Source organism: Cariama cristata, unplaced genomic scaffold (genome assembly GCF_000690535.1).
Source record: "Cariama cristata isolate BGI_N322 unplaced genomic scaffold, ASM69053v1 scaffold12944, whole genome shotgun sequence".
In the NCBI taxonomy this organism is placed as follows: Eukaryota; Metazoa; Chordata; class Aves; order Cariamiformes; family Cariamidae; genus Cariama; species Cariama cristata.
Window position 1 is genome coordinate 19,908 of NW_009612412.1, and position 14,773 is coordinate 34,680.

At 36.2% G+C, this 14,773-nt stretch overlaps 1 protein-coding gene across 1 annotated transcript; it reads left to right on the forward strand.

Annotated features, from left to right (window-relative positions):
• Positions 1 to 900: 900 nt before the first annotated feature.
• On the forward strand, positions 901 to 10,706 carry LOC104160495 (hyccin). Its single transcript, XM_009698623.1, has 6 exons — positions 901 to 974; positions 1,900 to 2,001; positions 6,482 to 6,661; positions 9,638 to 9,718; positions 10,141 to 10,256; positions 10,600 to 10,706. Exons 1-6 carry the CDS (start codon positions 924 to 926, stop codon positions 10,697 to 10,699), a joined length of 630 nt encoding a protein of 209 aa, XP_009696925.1. The 5' UTR covers positions 901 to 923; the 3' UTR covers positions 10,700 to 10,706.
• Positions 10,707 to 14,773: the final 4,067 nt, after the last annotated feature.

Here is a 14,773-nt window from a genome sequence, read left to right on the forward strand (position 1 = left end):
TGATGGGATATCTCACATGACTGAACACTTCAATAAGTGAGTATTAGTTTTCCCCTCAGAGGAGTATTTAATTTTGCCGTTGTTTGAAATCCGTGGTCACATTTGGATAAGCTGATGTGTATTGTTGAAGAGTTTACCTATGCCTAGGTTATCCCCCACAGCATGCTCTTTTAACTTTTAATAGTTTTGCATCTTAATGATATGTTGCTCTTTTGTTTCAGAATAGCCCTTCCAAGTGACAGTTGTTCTTAAGTGTTTTCTCAAAAATTAAGAGAAATCAGAAATTAATTTCAAAAGCCACTCTGTATCTCTTGTGTTCAAGTCAGTGCTGATGATCTTGCTGTGTCTCAGATTGTCCAGGATGTTGGGCAGGGGAGTCCATCTTAGGCTACATGCTGAGGCAGCAGGCTCATTGTCTTGCAGTTGCCATGGTGGGGGAGGATTGAAAGGTTTTCCATCAGCCTTTATTTCAGTGACCTTTTCCAAGTTAGGTGTAGCAGTTGACTAGGAAAAACCTAAACAGTCATTTCTCTTGAGTGAGTCCATACAGTTTTCTCTCAAGTTCTGTAAGCTGAAAAATAAATTGAAATTGGGGAGATAATGTTTTCTGTTTTCAAAATGCCATTTCTGCAAATCTTTGACTTACTGAGCTTCCCACGCAATACATACTTGGAATTTATTAAAGTGCTGTGCATGAAGACTCCCATGCTTAATGCTTCCAGCAGCTTGCATAAGTGAGGTAGAATAAAAGTTCAAGGTAATGTCAACATGTAAAATGTTAAGGAGTAAAAGCATGATAAGATTCTTTAAATATTCACAGGGACTTAATTTTCATCATCTGCTTAATGCTGTGACTACATCGTTTTCACAAACTGTGTTTGCTTATTCTTTCAGGCTGCAGGTTTTGGAACGGATGTTGGAAGATGTTAGCTGTGGATACTGGGGTTGTGGAGGAGTGGTTATCAGAGTTCAAGGTAATATACTCTAAGATATTTAGCCAGTAGTGTTTGAATTGCTGCCGGAGCAGTATGAAGGAGTACTTGATTGCTGTAGAAAATGAAGGAAAAATAGTAAAATAGTAACCTTGGATTTTGCTGAGATAATGTGATATATACAATTGTCTGCTTGAAAGGATTTTTTTCCTTGCCTCTTTGGGATTACATACTTCCTGATACAGAGCAGTGAAAACGTGTGTCATAGATGAATGGTCTTGTTGGTTTGAGTACAGACTAGACTTGTTTATAGGTTTTGCTCCTGGTCTGCTTAGATACACTGGTAATGTGTTTTCCTATCTGTATAGTGGAGTATGATCTCCTTTGAAGAAGTGTGGATAAGAAATACTGTGAGAGCTATGAATAGTAAGTTTTAATGTAAGCTTCCACAGGGTTGTTAAAAAGATTACGTTTTTACCCTCTTCAGTACTGGCAGAAAATCTGTTTACTGTTAGAGAAGAGCTGTTCGTGTCAACTGGAATTTGTGTCCTTTCAGAGTAATACTATATCCTGTAATAACGTTCGCTACCTGTGTACACTTACTCTTGAGAACTCCTTAAAGTATGGATCTACAAAATGCCAAGTTTCACAGTACTGAAATTTCACAGTGAATTTTCAGTGGGGTTGCACCTGTGAAACTCTTGTTTTTTATTTGTATCCTATCCACTATGATTATCATTTTGCAGACAGTTTCATACAGAATGTAAAATGCAGTGTGTTTTCTGGCAATTTTGTTGTCCCGAAAACATGTTGATTTCTGTAGTAAGGATTTCTTTGTGAAACAAGTTTTAATTTATAGTAAATTCTGATAAATAATAACTTGTAATGGAAAATTGTTATTGAAATAGCTGTTTTATTTTAATGATAAAAATTGCTTTTTCTAGTAGTTATAATATTTTTATTTCAGACACTGCCAGAAGCATCCATATCCAGCTATGCTACAAACTTGAAAGACAAGAGTGCTTTGATTTCATCTCTTTACAAAGTAATTCAGGAGCCACAGAGTGAAGTGAGTATATCTGATCCCTCACAAAATGTCTGACCTAACACCAGCAGAATAAATAAGACCTTGTGTGGTAGTTAATTGTGTTCTAACTTAGTTAATTGTGTTCTAACTATGTGAACTACAGAACTACACAAAGAGTCTCCATCAGAATGTTTGTTCTTAGCAATGGCATACTATCACAGAAACAATCTGTAAGTTTTGTGACCTACTGATCATAGCTAAGCCTGTCATACTTGATCATACTCATGGGGTTCAGGACATGGTTATAGAATTGAGAAATAAGTTAAGGAATTGAAAAGATGTTTGAGACTGACAGAATTCTTCCTGTAATTCAGTATCACTTGAGTGTGAATCTATAGCTATCATAACATTGTTTATTACAACCCAAGAGAACAACGTTAGATAGGTTTGCAATCCTTTTAAGTTATTGCTTAGGTTTTAGTTTTTTTGTTGTTGTTTTAAATACATACAATATAAATATACGCATTTATACAGTGGATGTACCCTTGCTGAAGTGATGGCAAAAAAAAAAAAATAATTGTGGGGAAAGGGGCAGGTTTGCTCTGTACCTGCACCAGGAATGATTCCATACCCCACGACTGCACTAGTTTTAAAGTGTCCAGGTGAGTTCAGAACATACAGAGCTGGTTTTAGTTGTGTCTTGCTAACTGTATTGTCTCACTTTCTACCATCCAGCAAACCTTGTGTGTAATATTTAAATTGCACCAAGTCCTTAATTCCTCTTGTGAAAAGACCCAGCATAAGGAACCTTTCCAAAGTTTGAGATGATGTCAGTAGTGGTCAGAGGATAAAATGCTTTCAGTATACACCTTTTTTAGAGAGAGTGCTGAGAGAGAAACTCCCAGGTTATCCAGCAAAGAAGAAATGTAATTTTACTTTGCTGATCAGAAAGAAGTTCTGAGTCATTCCAACTACTGAGTCAATCCTGTCTGGTCTTCAGAATGCGCATCAACATGGAAATTAATCTGATGAGTCTCCCTGTTGATAGCCAAATTAACACATTCATATGTTCTTTGATTTCTTACTACTTCTGGCTATCACTAGGTTTCTTGGGGACCTTAGTAGCAGGGTGGTTAAGGCCCTGCAAATTCTGTTTGAAAAGGTTGTTGGTATAATTCTGGGGGCAAGGTATTGAAGATTTATTTCCCTGTTAGTGAGACTTTGAGTTGAAATGAAAAGCCAGTGCTGACACTGAGTGTTATGCTGTCCTGGGAAAACAGTCCTAAAATCTTTATTCGGACCATTCTCGGAGTACCTGTCACTTTGTAAGGGCTACTTGGAGCTTTCTGCATTGTGAAAATACTTATAAACTAGCAGTTAAAAAGACAAGTAATTTATTTCAACTGTTATTTGAGATCTGTTAGCTGCATTGTGTAATGACAACTTGCTTTACAGTGTAGGATATGTGCTGTCCTTTCTCATCTCGTGTGTATATAATGCAAAGGGGAAGGATTAATGCATGAACACTAGAAATACTGCTGAGATTAAAACCGAACCACCCCATCTGTATACCTTTGAATATATGTACTTCTAATATAATAATTATCTGTACCTTAAAATTGTGATTAATCTCATTTTGGGAGATGGATGTGTTCTTTTTTTAAGCATTTGAAAAGTCATTGTGTATTTGCATCTGTGACTGCGTTTTCCTGCTGGTTCATATTTGCTTTTCATACGGGGTTTTTTGTTTGCTTTTTCCAAAAAAATAATAGTCAATTTGTGAGGTAAATGAACTACTACTTTGCTATAGCAAGGAAATATGCAAATCATAGTAGCTTTGTTAGTAAAGACTTTGTTAGTTACTTTTGAGGTAGTTTTAAAGGACTTTTAATTGTCTCAAGAGTCTAACAGTAAAAAAAATAAAAAAAAAAAAAGCCAAACACACACAAAAAACCCAACACCAACAAAAAAATCCCTAAACAAACAAACAAAAACCCGAACCAAAACCTAAGGTTTGTTTCTTCATAAGTTCAACATTTTTTGCTTTCTACCTAAACCACTATTGCTATCCTTTTAGATAATAGCCATGCAGGCATTTGCATTGGGAAATAGAAAGTGTTTGGAGTGTCTAACACATTTGAGTGCAGTTTAAAAGGAAGAGGGATGAAATTACTTGGACATTCTTCTTTCCGGCATTAAAAATTGTCTTAGTCTAGATACGTTTTAGAACTGTTTTAGTGTAAAACAATATCTTGAAACAGCAACAATCATTAGTGCGTTTTGATACTAGGGTATAGCATGTGGTGGCATTTTGAGGAAGAAAATCTGGTTTTGTACTGATTATGCATTTAAATGTGCTGATAAAAAGCTGTCTTAACTGAGATAACGATGTGAACATGGATACCTGTCATAGCTATTTATGTGCCTTTTAAAGTTCAAGCACATCATTCTGAACTGATACTTCATTAAAGGAAGCATGCAAATTGTGTGAAATATGTTAACTGAAGATGGAAGGCACCGTAAAGTTTTCTAGAAGGATCTTTCATATTCTGCTCTTAAAACTCCTGACTAGTTTAGCTTGGCATGATCTTTTGCCTTTGCTGTAGATTTTTCATTGATGATTTTTCCAAAGACAAGCTCTAGCTGTCAGAAGCTAGAAGTTCCTCTTTTTTTGAATTGATCAGATTGTCCCAAATTACTTCTTAAAGAACCAAACCTGCTAAGATCCTTTGGGTTCAGAAGTAACTTTGGGAGGTAAGAAATATTCAATCAACTTTCTTTGTATTCAGGAGGAAAAACTTAGGAAAGCAAGCAGATTATTTTTTTTTAGCGAGCTCTTCTGGTGGTGTTGCCTCCTTTGCTGCAATAAAAAGAGGAAAATGTAGAAGAATGGATTTCGTATGTTTTTGAAAGCTTGCTTCATTGAAAAACTGAAAGTGTGACCTAGACAAATAGCAGAATAACTGAGTGTTGTAGTTAGAATAAAATGGAAAAATGATCTGTGTGTTACTAGCAATAAAGTACATATCTATATTCCAGTTTTTAAGGATTTTCAGAAAGATGTTGAGTAATACTAGCTTTCTGAAGTGGAGTAGCAATTCTAATGATTATGGTATCTTTTCTCAGTGCAATCTCTAAAATACTCTAAAATGCGTGTCTGGTTTTGATTCCATCATTTTCAGGCTGAAACTTTGGGGGATTTTGTGCAGGAATACATTTCATTACTAGCCTGGACATTCCTGGTTTTGAAATGAATTTAGAGTCTATTTCTGTGAATCCTGTAGAAGAACTTTTAAGATGAAGTAATGCTGCTTTTATATACTAGCTGGAACTGAAAATGAATTCTAAATAGCTGGAATCTCAGATTTCATTTTGTAAAATTTGCTAATATAAATGCATGGACTGTCTAGATTATTTTTCAGGGAGTAGTTTCTTAGATGATAGTATCCTCCTAATTGTTATTACTTGCAAAGAAATGATTTAGAAGATTTAATTAAAAATCTCCCTTTTTTCCTTCCCTACTCCACTTTTTGTTTTGGAAGAAATCCTTTTACAATTCCAAACTCTTATTGATGGTCTGCTGTGTTTGCTGTAAAGTATTTTTAAGTATGTGCTTTTGAGTTTTTTGCTTGAGAGTTCAGTGCCCAGTTCAGCTGGCTTTGAAAGTGCCTACTGGTTTTGACAGTATTTTCACTTGACTTAGGAAGTCTCCTACCTAGGTGACAAAATAAAAATATAACTTCCATACGTTGACACATGATGGTTAACACTATGTTTTGTCCCCTAGTGGAGGTAGGTGGTAGTACAAGAATGTGCATTAAATCTGGCAAGCCAGTGCAAACTGATGGCTTAATTGTTTCTAAATCTTTTTTAAACTTGTTCTAGCTCAATGTATTACTTCCAGTTTAATATATTACTTCCATTTATATCAGCTTAACAGATTTGATTGTAAAATTACTCTCAAGGCTTCCCATTTCCATCTCAAACCTATAAATACATTGAAGTTTCTAGAAGATTTTAATGACAGTGGAAAAGTGAACTAATTCTACTGTATACTAAGTTATTGTAATACTTTGAATTTGAGTGTTATGCAGCTCTTCTCACTTGATGGGTGAAAGCTGCTAGCGATTTGTGTGTACACTGTTGGAGATCTAGAATACCAAGATGTTTTGTTCAGGTGCTTTTCCTGTATGTTAGAGGTATTGAGGGCATGCTGTGAGGTGTGGTGATAACAAGTGTCCTTTAATTATGCCTTGGAGGCTGGAGGAAGTGAACCAAAAATGAGAGAAAGGAGCCACTGGAATTCTTTCTTCAAATGGGATGGAAGGCTCTACTTTTATCATCTGAAAGTATAAGGGATGAAAAGTGTGTAAGGTGACTTGGGTAGTTAATGCATCAGTCACTCCCTAATAGCTAAAATGTAACATGTATCATTTTACAGTTTTGTCCAAAGGATTTATCCACACTAAGTTGCAGTTTCTTGTAATGTTTTATTCATTCACAATTGTAATTTATATTTCAGCTTCTGGAGCCAGTTTGCCATCAGCTCTTTGAGTTCTATCGCAGTGGTGAGGAACAATTGCTACGATTTACGCTGCAGTTTCTACCAGAATTGATGTGGTGCTATCTTGCTGTCTCAGCCAGCAGAGATTTGCAGAGCAGTGGATGCATAGAGGCTCTTCTCCTAGGAGTTTATAACTTGGTTTGTATTCGCATGTAATTATTCAGGCCTAAAAATATTAGTGTGCTTTTGAGGGATACTATAGAGTGTTTTACTGGGGAATAATTAACAGTTTTGTTTCAGAATTGAAATGAAGTGATTGAGTATCTCAGTTTTGACTCTTCAAATTGGTGTCCATGTCAGAAATCTGCAACATGGACTCTTATTCTTTTATTTTGATGAAAGTTTTCTCTGCTCTTTTTGTGGTTCCTGGAAAGTGTTAATGCTGTAATGGCTGAAAGAGCCAAAGGAGCCCTCTTAATTTTTTTTTTTTTACTTAATTCTTGGTATGCTGATTAAACTTATATTCTGCTTGAGAGCTTTTAGAGGTGCTGCTTCTCAAGTGGTTGCCTATGTTTTGTGGGGTATTTTGACTATCTTGACTAGAAAACACATAAAAATCACTTTCAACAAATTCTTAGAATTCGACTGCTGAACAGATTGCTTAGTTTTGAGAAATTAAAGGTCTCTCTTCAATTTGTAATAACCTTGACATTTTTTCATATTTTGTGTGAAAAGATACTGTTTGTTACTAAATTACTGCTTTAAAGAACAGAATTATGAAGGAACCTTTAAGTGCACCATGTTTTAATTATACATTTAGTCTTTTTATGGCTGTTATAAAAAGCTTAGTGTTATTATGTCCACACTGGGGTTCTCTTCAGTGTAGTTTGTATGTTCTGGATGTTTTAGGAAGGCTTTTTGGGAAGTGAAACAGTGATGAACTTCAAGTCTTCTCTTCCCATTCTGAAAATCTGGAGAAGGCAGCTCCCATCCTTCTTCTAAAAATAATTGCAAGTGTCTTTACCGAGCGACTGAAAAGTGTTTTTGTTTTTTTTTTTTTCCACCCAAGAGTCTACTTAAAAAGACCTGAGCCCTTATGTTCAATTCTTCTTCAGGCAGAGTACAGGCTTCCTGTGTTTTCTCTGTGCTTAGCTGTATCTGAGAAGAAAAACATTCCTGGAAAGCGTTTGGTGTATCTTATGCCTTAAGTCAATTCAGTCCTTTTAGTTCTATGAAGAAGTCATCTAAAATGGTTGATGGATGTGGCTATAATCACTTGTCTTTCTCCTAGAGGAGATTACATTTCCAGTTAAGCTTGAAACCAGTCCAGTAATGTCGTCGTCTGTCTATGAACAGTTTCTTCCTCAATTAGTAACATAGCCAGCCATCTCCAGCTGCTTGGGGTCATAAGAATTTTACAGAAAGCTTCTATAGGAAGCTGTAGATCAACCTGATTTTTGGAAATGTTTTTTTTTTTCTCCCCCCTTCTGATTTAAGACATAATGAATGCTTATGCTAAAATAATGCCATGTTACTCATGCTGACTTCTTCCCCCCGATGTTGTATAAAATTTGTAACTTAAACAATCAAGATGGTACTGTTCTTCAGTATACGAGGTTGAAACAGTAGAGGGTGACCTGCTTAGATACTTATTTTCCCTTTAACGAGCTACTTTGTTTTCAAAAGCAAGAGGAAAGATGTAGCCTAATGCAAATAGTAATCCTTCTGTAAATATGCCAATGATCTCTTGGAACTTGAGGTAATTAACATGCTCAACAGAGTCCTGCAGTTTCTTACCAAAAGAAACTGAAAAATTAAGTATTGCTTAGAATAATTTTAAATTCACTACATTGTCAGGGGTATGGAATTATTGTGGCTGAACCTTGAGATCATGAACTGGTTTGTTCTACCTTCAGCTTGGAGACATACAGAGGTAGTGCATGCGACTGATATTTCTAGCTTTCCTGGCTGTAGGTATCAGTTTTTTAATACCCTTCAGATGTTGAAATGCACTCCTGAAACTTAATTACAAATGTGATTAGAATGAAGAATCAAAATACTGATCTTTTTAGATTTTAAAAGTTTGGATGTAGCCAGTTTCTCCTTCCTTCTCTTCCCATGTATTGAGGAAACTGTTCTCCACATTGATGCAGAAGCAATATTGAAAATTAAAGTATCAGTGATTTATGTGGAGAGTGGAGGAGCTGTATAACCCTTCAGACAGAACAGCTCTTTTTGATACTTCTCAGTCTTCCTTTACCACTTCATATTCTACTTTAAGACATGAATTTTAACAATTACTATGTGAAGTTAGTCCTTCAGCCTTCCAAGGGGTGGATGTTAGGAGACACTGAAGCTCCTGTCTGATCTCTACCTTTGGATATATGAAATCGGCTGCTGAAATCTATGGGGGGGTGGAATTCTTATGTGTTTGGTGTTGGTTATTGATCAGGTCTGCTTTGGAACTTCCAAAGTTTTTTATTTTGAGTACTTTAGTGCTCTTCTGAAATGTAGGCACATCTTTTTTTGCCTTACCCATTAGTCTTCTGCTAACTTGTAAGAGCGAGAAGTCTGCCAACGTACTGCTATGGTGGTATCTTGCAGGAATGTAGCTTCTCTAAAGCTTTGCATCCATGCTTCTTTTAGCTCTCTATAAATATGGAATTGGCAAACTTGGGCTTTTGCAAATACTATGATGTCTACTACTGTCAAACCATATGAGGCTGCAATCATTTTAGAGCTATAATATTTCCAGAACAAATCGCTGGTAGAGTCATTACTTGATGGGTAAATAGTTTTCAGAACTGAATTATTAACCTTCACAATTAGCAAATACTGTATAATTAAAAAAAAAAGATAACATTGTTTAAACATGTTGAGATTTCCAGTTAGTGTTAAGGTAGACTATGTATGCAAATGCATGTGCCCTTTGCTAAGTCATTTGAGTAGTTTTCAGAAACAAAGCAAATGCACTGTGATAGAAAGCAAATACAGAGATAGTTTCTAGCTTGTAGCTCAGATAGTTATAGTATCCCTATCTATCTCTACAATAATTTGTTGACTTTTTTATCCATTCATCCCTACCCAGCATTTAACATTTTTGAATGTCTTGTTTCTATGGCCAGACCAGGACAGTAGTACAGTGTAACTGATGTTATCTTCTGTCTTTTTCAGGAGATAGTTGACAAAGAGGGACATAGCAAAGTGCTGAGTTTCACAATTCCATCTTTGTCCAAACCATCAGTCTATCATGAAGTAAGTGATATTTACAACATAAAGTTGTTACTGATCAAGAGCAGTATGCTTTGGGGGCCTGTTTGTTAAGAATAAAAGCGAAAGGTAGTTTTAATGTGTTGCATGACGACTTGGGAACATATTTCTCAGTCTTCTGAGTCCTACTAACTGGTCTCTGAGGCCTCTTCAAGACTGATTAGTCATAACTCCATAATATCCATGTACCAACTGTGTCTTTTTTTCTTTTTTTTTTCTATTCTGAAGGCATATACCTTATCTGGTGTAAAATATCTTCTCAAATCTAAGACAGCTAAGCAGTCAGATAACCTTAAGCCTGTTGAAAATTTATGTACAAATATGGTGATGCTGATAGTTGTCTATTTTCACTTGCATTTTAGCAAGACTTCAGGCGGACATATTTTGAATGACGCTTTTTCTTTTAGCCTTCCAGCATTGGCTCCATGGCTCTCACTGAAGGAGCTTTATCGCAGCATGGTTTGTCCAGGGTTGTATACAGTGGACCTCATCCTCAGAGGGAGATGTTAACAGCACAGAACAGGTAAAATTGTATCATAGGACTTTGCTTGAGAATCACTATTGAATCTTCACTTCTTATAATTGTTAATATAGTTACAGACTGAAGGTATATAGGTATATGCTGTGTTTTGTGGTGGTTTTTTTGTTGTTGTTTTTAAACGTGTAAATGTAGATGCAGAAAGACTAGCAGCGCATATTACTACATGAAGAGGAAAAGCTTACAGAACCAAACTACTCAATTATCAATTTTATTGAAACAAAATACCAAATCTGTTCAAATAACTCCTGCAAATTTCTATATAACCTTGTTTTATTTTAAAAAATAAAATTGGTAATGTAATTCTAATGTTTCTTGTAAATTCCAGGTTTGAAGTGCTGACTTTCCTTCTGCTCTGTTACAATGCTGCCTTAAGCTATATGCCTGCAGTTTCTCTTCAGTCGTTGTGTCAAATTTGTTCAAGGTAATTTCTGTAGGTTGATTACACTTAAAATGGCATTTTCAACTTGAAATGCAATCAGTTTGAACTTTTTTTTTTTAAAAAAAAAAAAAGCTTCAGGTTCCCAAAAGCTGCCTGTAAATTTGACTTTTTCATAAGTGTTTACAGCTGCATTATTTGCTTTTAAAGTATCTCTTGTGTAACTTTGGGTTGAGATCTCAAAATGGGGACACAATGACCTGGCTTATATGCAGTGCTGTCAAGTGGAGAAGTCAAATCAAGGGAACTGTTTGCTTTTAATCATAGTAGTTGTAGGTGTGTTAACTAAATAAAATCAGAAGTGTCTTCTAAAATCTTGGTAAATTTTGCATTGCAAGCTGACTAAATATATCTGGATGCAAGTTAAAACTTTCTTGAAATTATACTAGATCTTGAAACTAGAAATATATCCATTCTTATGAATACCTTGGGTGTTTCCAAAATCTGCTGTTACTTCAAGAAACAAACTGAAAACCAACCAACCAAAAACCCACCTCAACTTTAATTACAGTGTCTATTTTTGATCCATTTCTTTTTTCAGGGAGGAAGAAGTGGTAGCAAACGTGTCTTTCTCTAGATATTTGAAACTGGACTTTGGGTTAAAGAAAAAATTAGAATGCTCTCATTAACCCGGGAAACCCAAGAGAGACCTAGAAGTCAACTACAGCAACTTTTTACCCGTCATAGTTCCCAGGTTCCTCACACAAACAAAACATGGTAATGGATGCCTGTAACATCCTCTCCTCTTCAGAGGAGCTGAGAGCACTGGAGCACTTGGCAGTATTTACAAGAGTCTTTACAAGATCTTTGTTGGATATGCTGGTTTAAATTTAAGGTAGAAAATATTTAGAAGCTAAGGATTGTGGACAGGAGACTGATGCTGCTTATTCTGCTTGATTAGGTTTTGATTATTTGGGATAAATAAGTTTTTTTTTAAAGCCTCCAGAAAATCCCAAGCAAATTACCAGTAGATGCAAGCAAGTTGTTCTGCTTCAAAATGTTAAATGCTTGGATATTGAATTATTTGATACTACACAATTCAACTTTTATCTTAGTTCTTCATTCCCTACTGTTTTTAGCATCCATGTTTCTCTGCTTACTGAAAATCTTGCCCTGACAGCATTTTAGGGATTCAAGGGAATATGTGTCAGAAGACCAGAATATCTTTCACTATCCTGTTTGGATGTGGTGCTGACAAAATTCTCAGAAGACTCTATAAAATAGCTCCTTTAATTGGTTTGAGCAGTGCTGAATTTAGTTTTCTTTTGGAAGATCTGTATGAAAGCAATCCACAATGAATGTGCTTTCTTCCAGTAAGTCTAATTCAATTTTTGTAATTTTTCTAAAGAAGTAGAAGCTTCTAGTACTTATTTACGAACATGAACTGTAAATGTGACAATTGCAGCACAAAATATTTTGTGCAGATCTCAAGTGTTGTAAATCCAGATTTTTTGCATTTGGGCATTTTCAGTTACTAAGTCTCTTTTCCTAAGTATATTACCTTACTGTGATGTAAAGTTCTGCTGATGTCATTCTAGCCTTTTTAGAGGAAGTAACTTGGATTAGAGTAGGGCTTTTTAAAACCACTCAATACTGACATTAATAGTGTCTGTATTAAGGCCTTTTCTATATAACTGTCAGTGTTAACTGATCACATTCCTACTGTGAGTTCACTATTTTGCCCCCAAAATACTTACTGATCCCTCTACAATATCATCTAGTAAATACATAAATATATACATCGGCATAAAAATGACCTGGTTAGATGGTTTTTATGTAAACTAGCATTTTTGTTTAAGCTGGACACTTACTTGCTGCTGCCTTTACCCCTCAGGCTTTACACAACTCTGAAATGCTTTTTTTAATGGATTATAAGTGTAATCTTTGAGCCAAACCATTGGTAGAAATTACGGACTATCTGGAACTGAAGTGTTGCCCAAGTTGCATAACAATAGCCTCTTCTAGGGGACAAAGAGGAGGAAAATGGGAAATGGAAATGAAAATGCAATCTGAAGTAATGTATTCCTAACAATAATAAAATTGGAGCTTAAAATCTGAATGAATAAGCAAGAATTACTTAAATACTCTGTGCTTCTGACCAACAACAATAGCAAATTTAGGGGAAAACTTGCAGTTAGTTGCAAATGAACATGCTTGGCTACTGTTGAAAATCAAAATTCAAAGCTAAGCAAAAGAATTTTTTTTTTTTCTTTTTTTAGAAATATGACTTTGAACTGTTGATTTCAGTCACTTAAATCTTGGTTTAGGCCATTCTGAGAAGTTTGTATTTAGGATTGTAGATTTCAGTGAAAATTATGACTAAATACCGATGCTCAGAGCAGGAGTTGACCAACTCTGTAAAGTAGCAGCACAAGCCTAGGTTTTATGGAATTACCTTCAATACCAGATGAGTGCCTGAGGGTATCTTAGTCTCATGAAGTTCACTAAGGCCAAGTGCAAGGTCCTGCACCTGTGTTGGGGCAATCCCTGATGTCGGTACAGGCTGAGGGATGAATGGAGTGAGAGCAGCCCTGCGGAGAAGGGCTTGGTGGTACACTGCAATATGCACTTGCAGCCCAGAAAGCCAACCGTATCCTAGATTGCATAAAAAGAAGTGTGACTAGTGGGTCGAGGGAGGTGATTCTCCCCTCTCTACTCGGCTGTCATGAGACCCCACCTGGAGTACTGTGCTCAGCTCTGGGATCCTCAGTGAAAGAAAGACAGGGACCTGTTTCATGGACTTCTGGGTCCAGTGGAGGGCCACAAAAATGGTTAGAGGGCTGGAATGTCATTCCTGTAAAGAAAGGCTGAGAGAGTTGAGGTTGTTCAGCCTAGAGAAAGGCTCCAGGAAGGACCTTATTGCAGCCCTTCAATATATGTAAGGGAGACTTATGAGAAAGATGAGAGGGGCTTTTTACGAACACCTGTAGTGATAGAACAAGGAGCAACAGTTTTAAACCTAAAGAGGGTTGATTTAGGCTGCGCATAAGGAAGACATTTTTTACGATGAGCGTGGTGAGGTACTGGAATAGGTTGCCCAGAGAAGTTGTGGATGCCCCATCATTGGAAGTGAGTGTTTATGATCAGGTTGGACAGGGCTGTGAACAACCTGATCTAGTGGAAGTTGTTCCTGCCTGTGGTATGGGGGTGGAAATTGATGATCTTTAAAGGTACCTTCTGACCCAAGCCGTTCTATGATTCTTCCTTGATAAACATCTCATGTTTTCATTTCCTTTGATGTTGTCAGTAGCGTGGCTTCCTGTCTTTCCTGATATCAGTGTTTAAAATCTTTGTTGTTGTTTTTATCTGGAGATATAGTGATATCAGCATGAAGAGTCAAATTTAGGTCCTAGTACGTACAAAGTACATACTAGGAGAGTTGCTGAGCTGTAGAGATCTTGGGGGCACTTTCTACTTTTTTTGGCTTTTTTTTTTTTTAAGTAGCTAAAGCAGAAGGTGAGTTGTGGGATAGAGAAGGAGAGGAAAAAAGTGCAGTAGGTTAGTGGCAAAGTTAGTATTAATAAAAAAAGGCTCCTGAAATCTCTATTACAAATGTAATTTGAAAGGTGCTACAATACAATCCTAACTCAATTCTTTTTTTCTGGGAAAAAAATAGATTTGAGGGGAGTTCTACAAGCTCTCTGTTGAAGCTGAAGAATTGAAGCTTTCTGAGGCTAAACCTTCTAGTCTGTCCTTTGGAGAAGGAAATACTTTGATTAACATCATTAAAGGTCATTCCAGAAGTCTAGTAATAGCCAATGAATTGAATATTTAACTACCTGTCCTGGTTTTGCTAAAACAGTACTATTTCTCTTTTCAGGAGTTTTTTCTTTCAGTGAAGTTTCTTCTAAGTAACTGCACTTTCTGAAAGTGCGGCTACTTGTTTTTCAGACACTGTCTGCTTTTCAGACTTGATAACGCTGGATATCTATAGTTGCTACTGAAGTATCAGTAGGATTGGTATGTAGAGAGACCCATGTTTATACTTACCCCTAGGAGAACCAAGGCCACTGCTGGCCCCTGTTTGTTAAGCAAGTAAAAAGTCTTAAAAAGGTCACAGCTG

Bases quoted from the DNA above. Each gene is read 5' to 3' on its own strand.
- LOC104160495 (XM_009698623.1), top strand. From the start codon at position 924: ATGTTAGCTGTGGATACTGGGGTTGTGGAGGAGTGGTTATCAGAGTTC. The intron at 975-1,899 runs GTAATATACTCT...TTTTTATTTCAG, and splicing joins AGTGGTTATCAGAGTTCAAG to ACACTGCCAGAAGCATCCAT. The intron at 2,002-6,481 runs GTGAGTATATCT...TTTATATTTCAG, and splicing joins TTCAGGAGCCACAGAGTGAA to CTTCTGGAGCCAGTTTGCCA.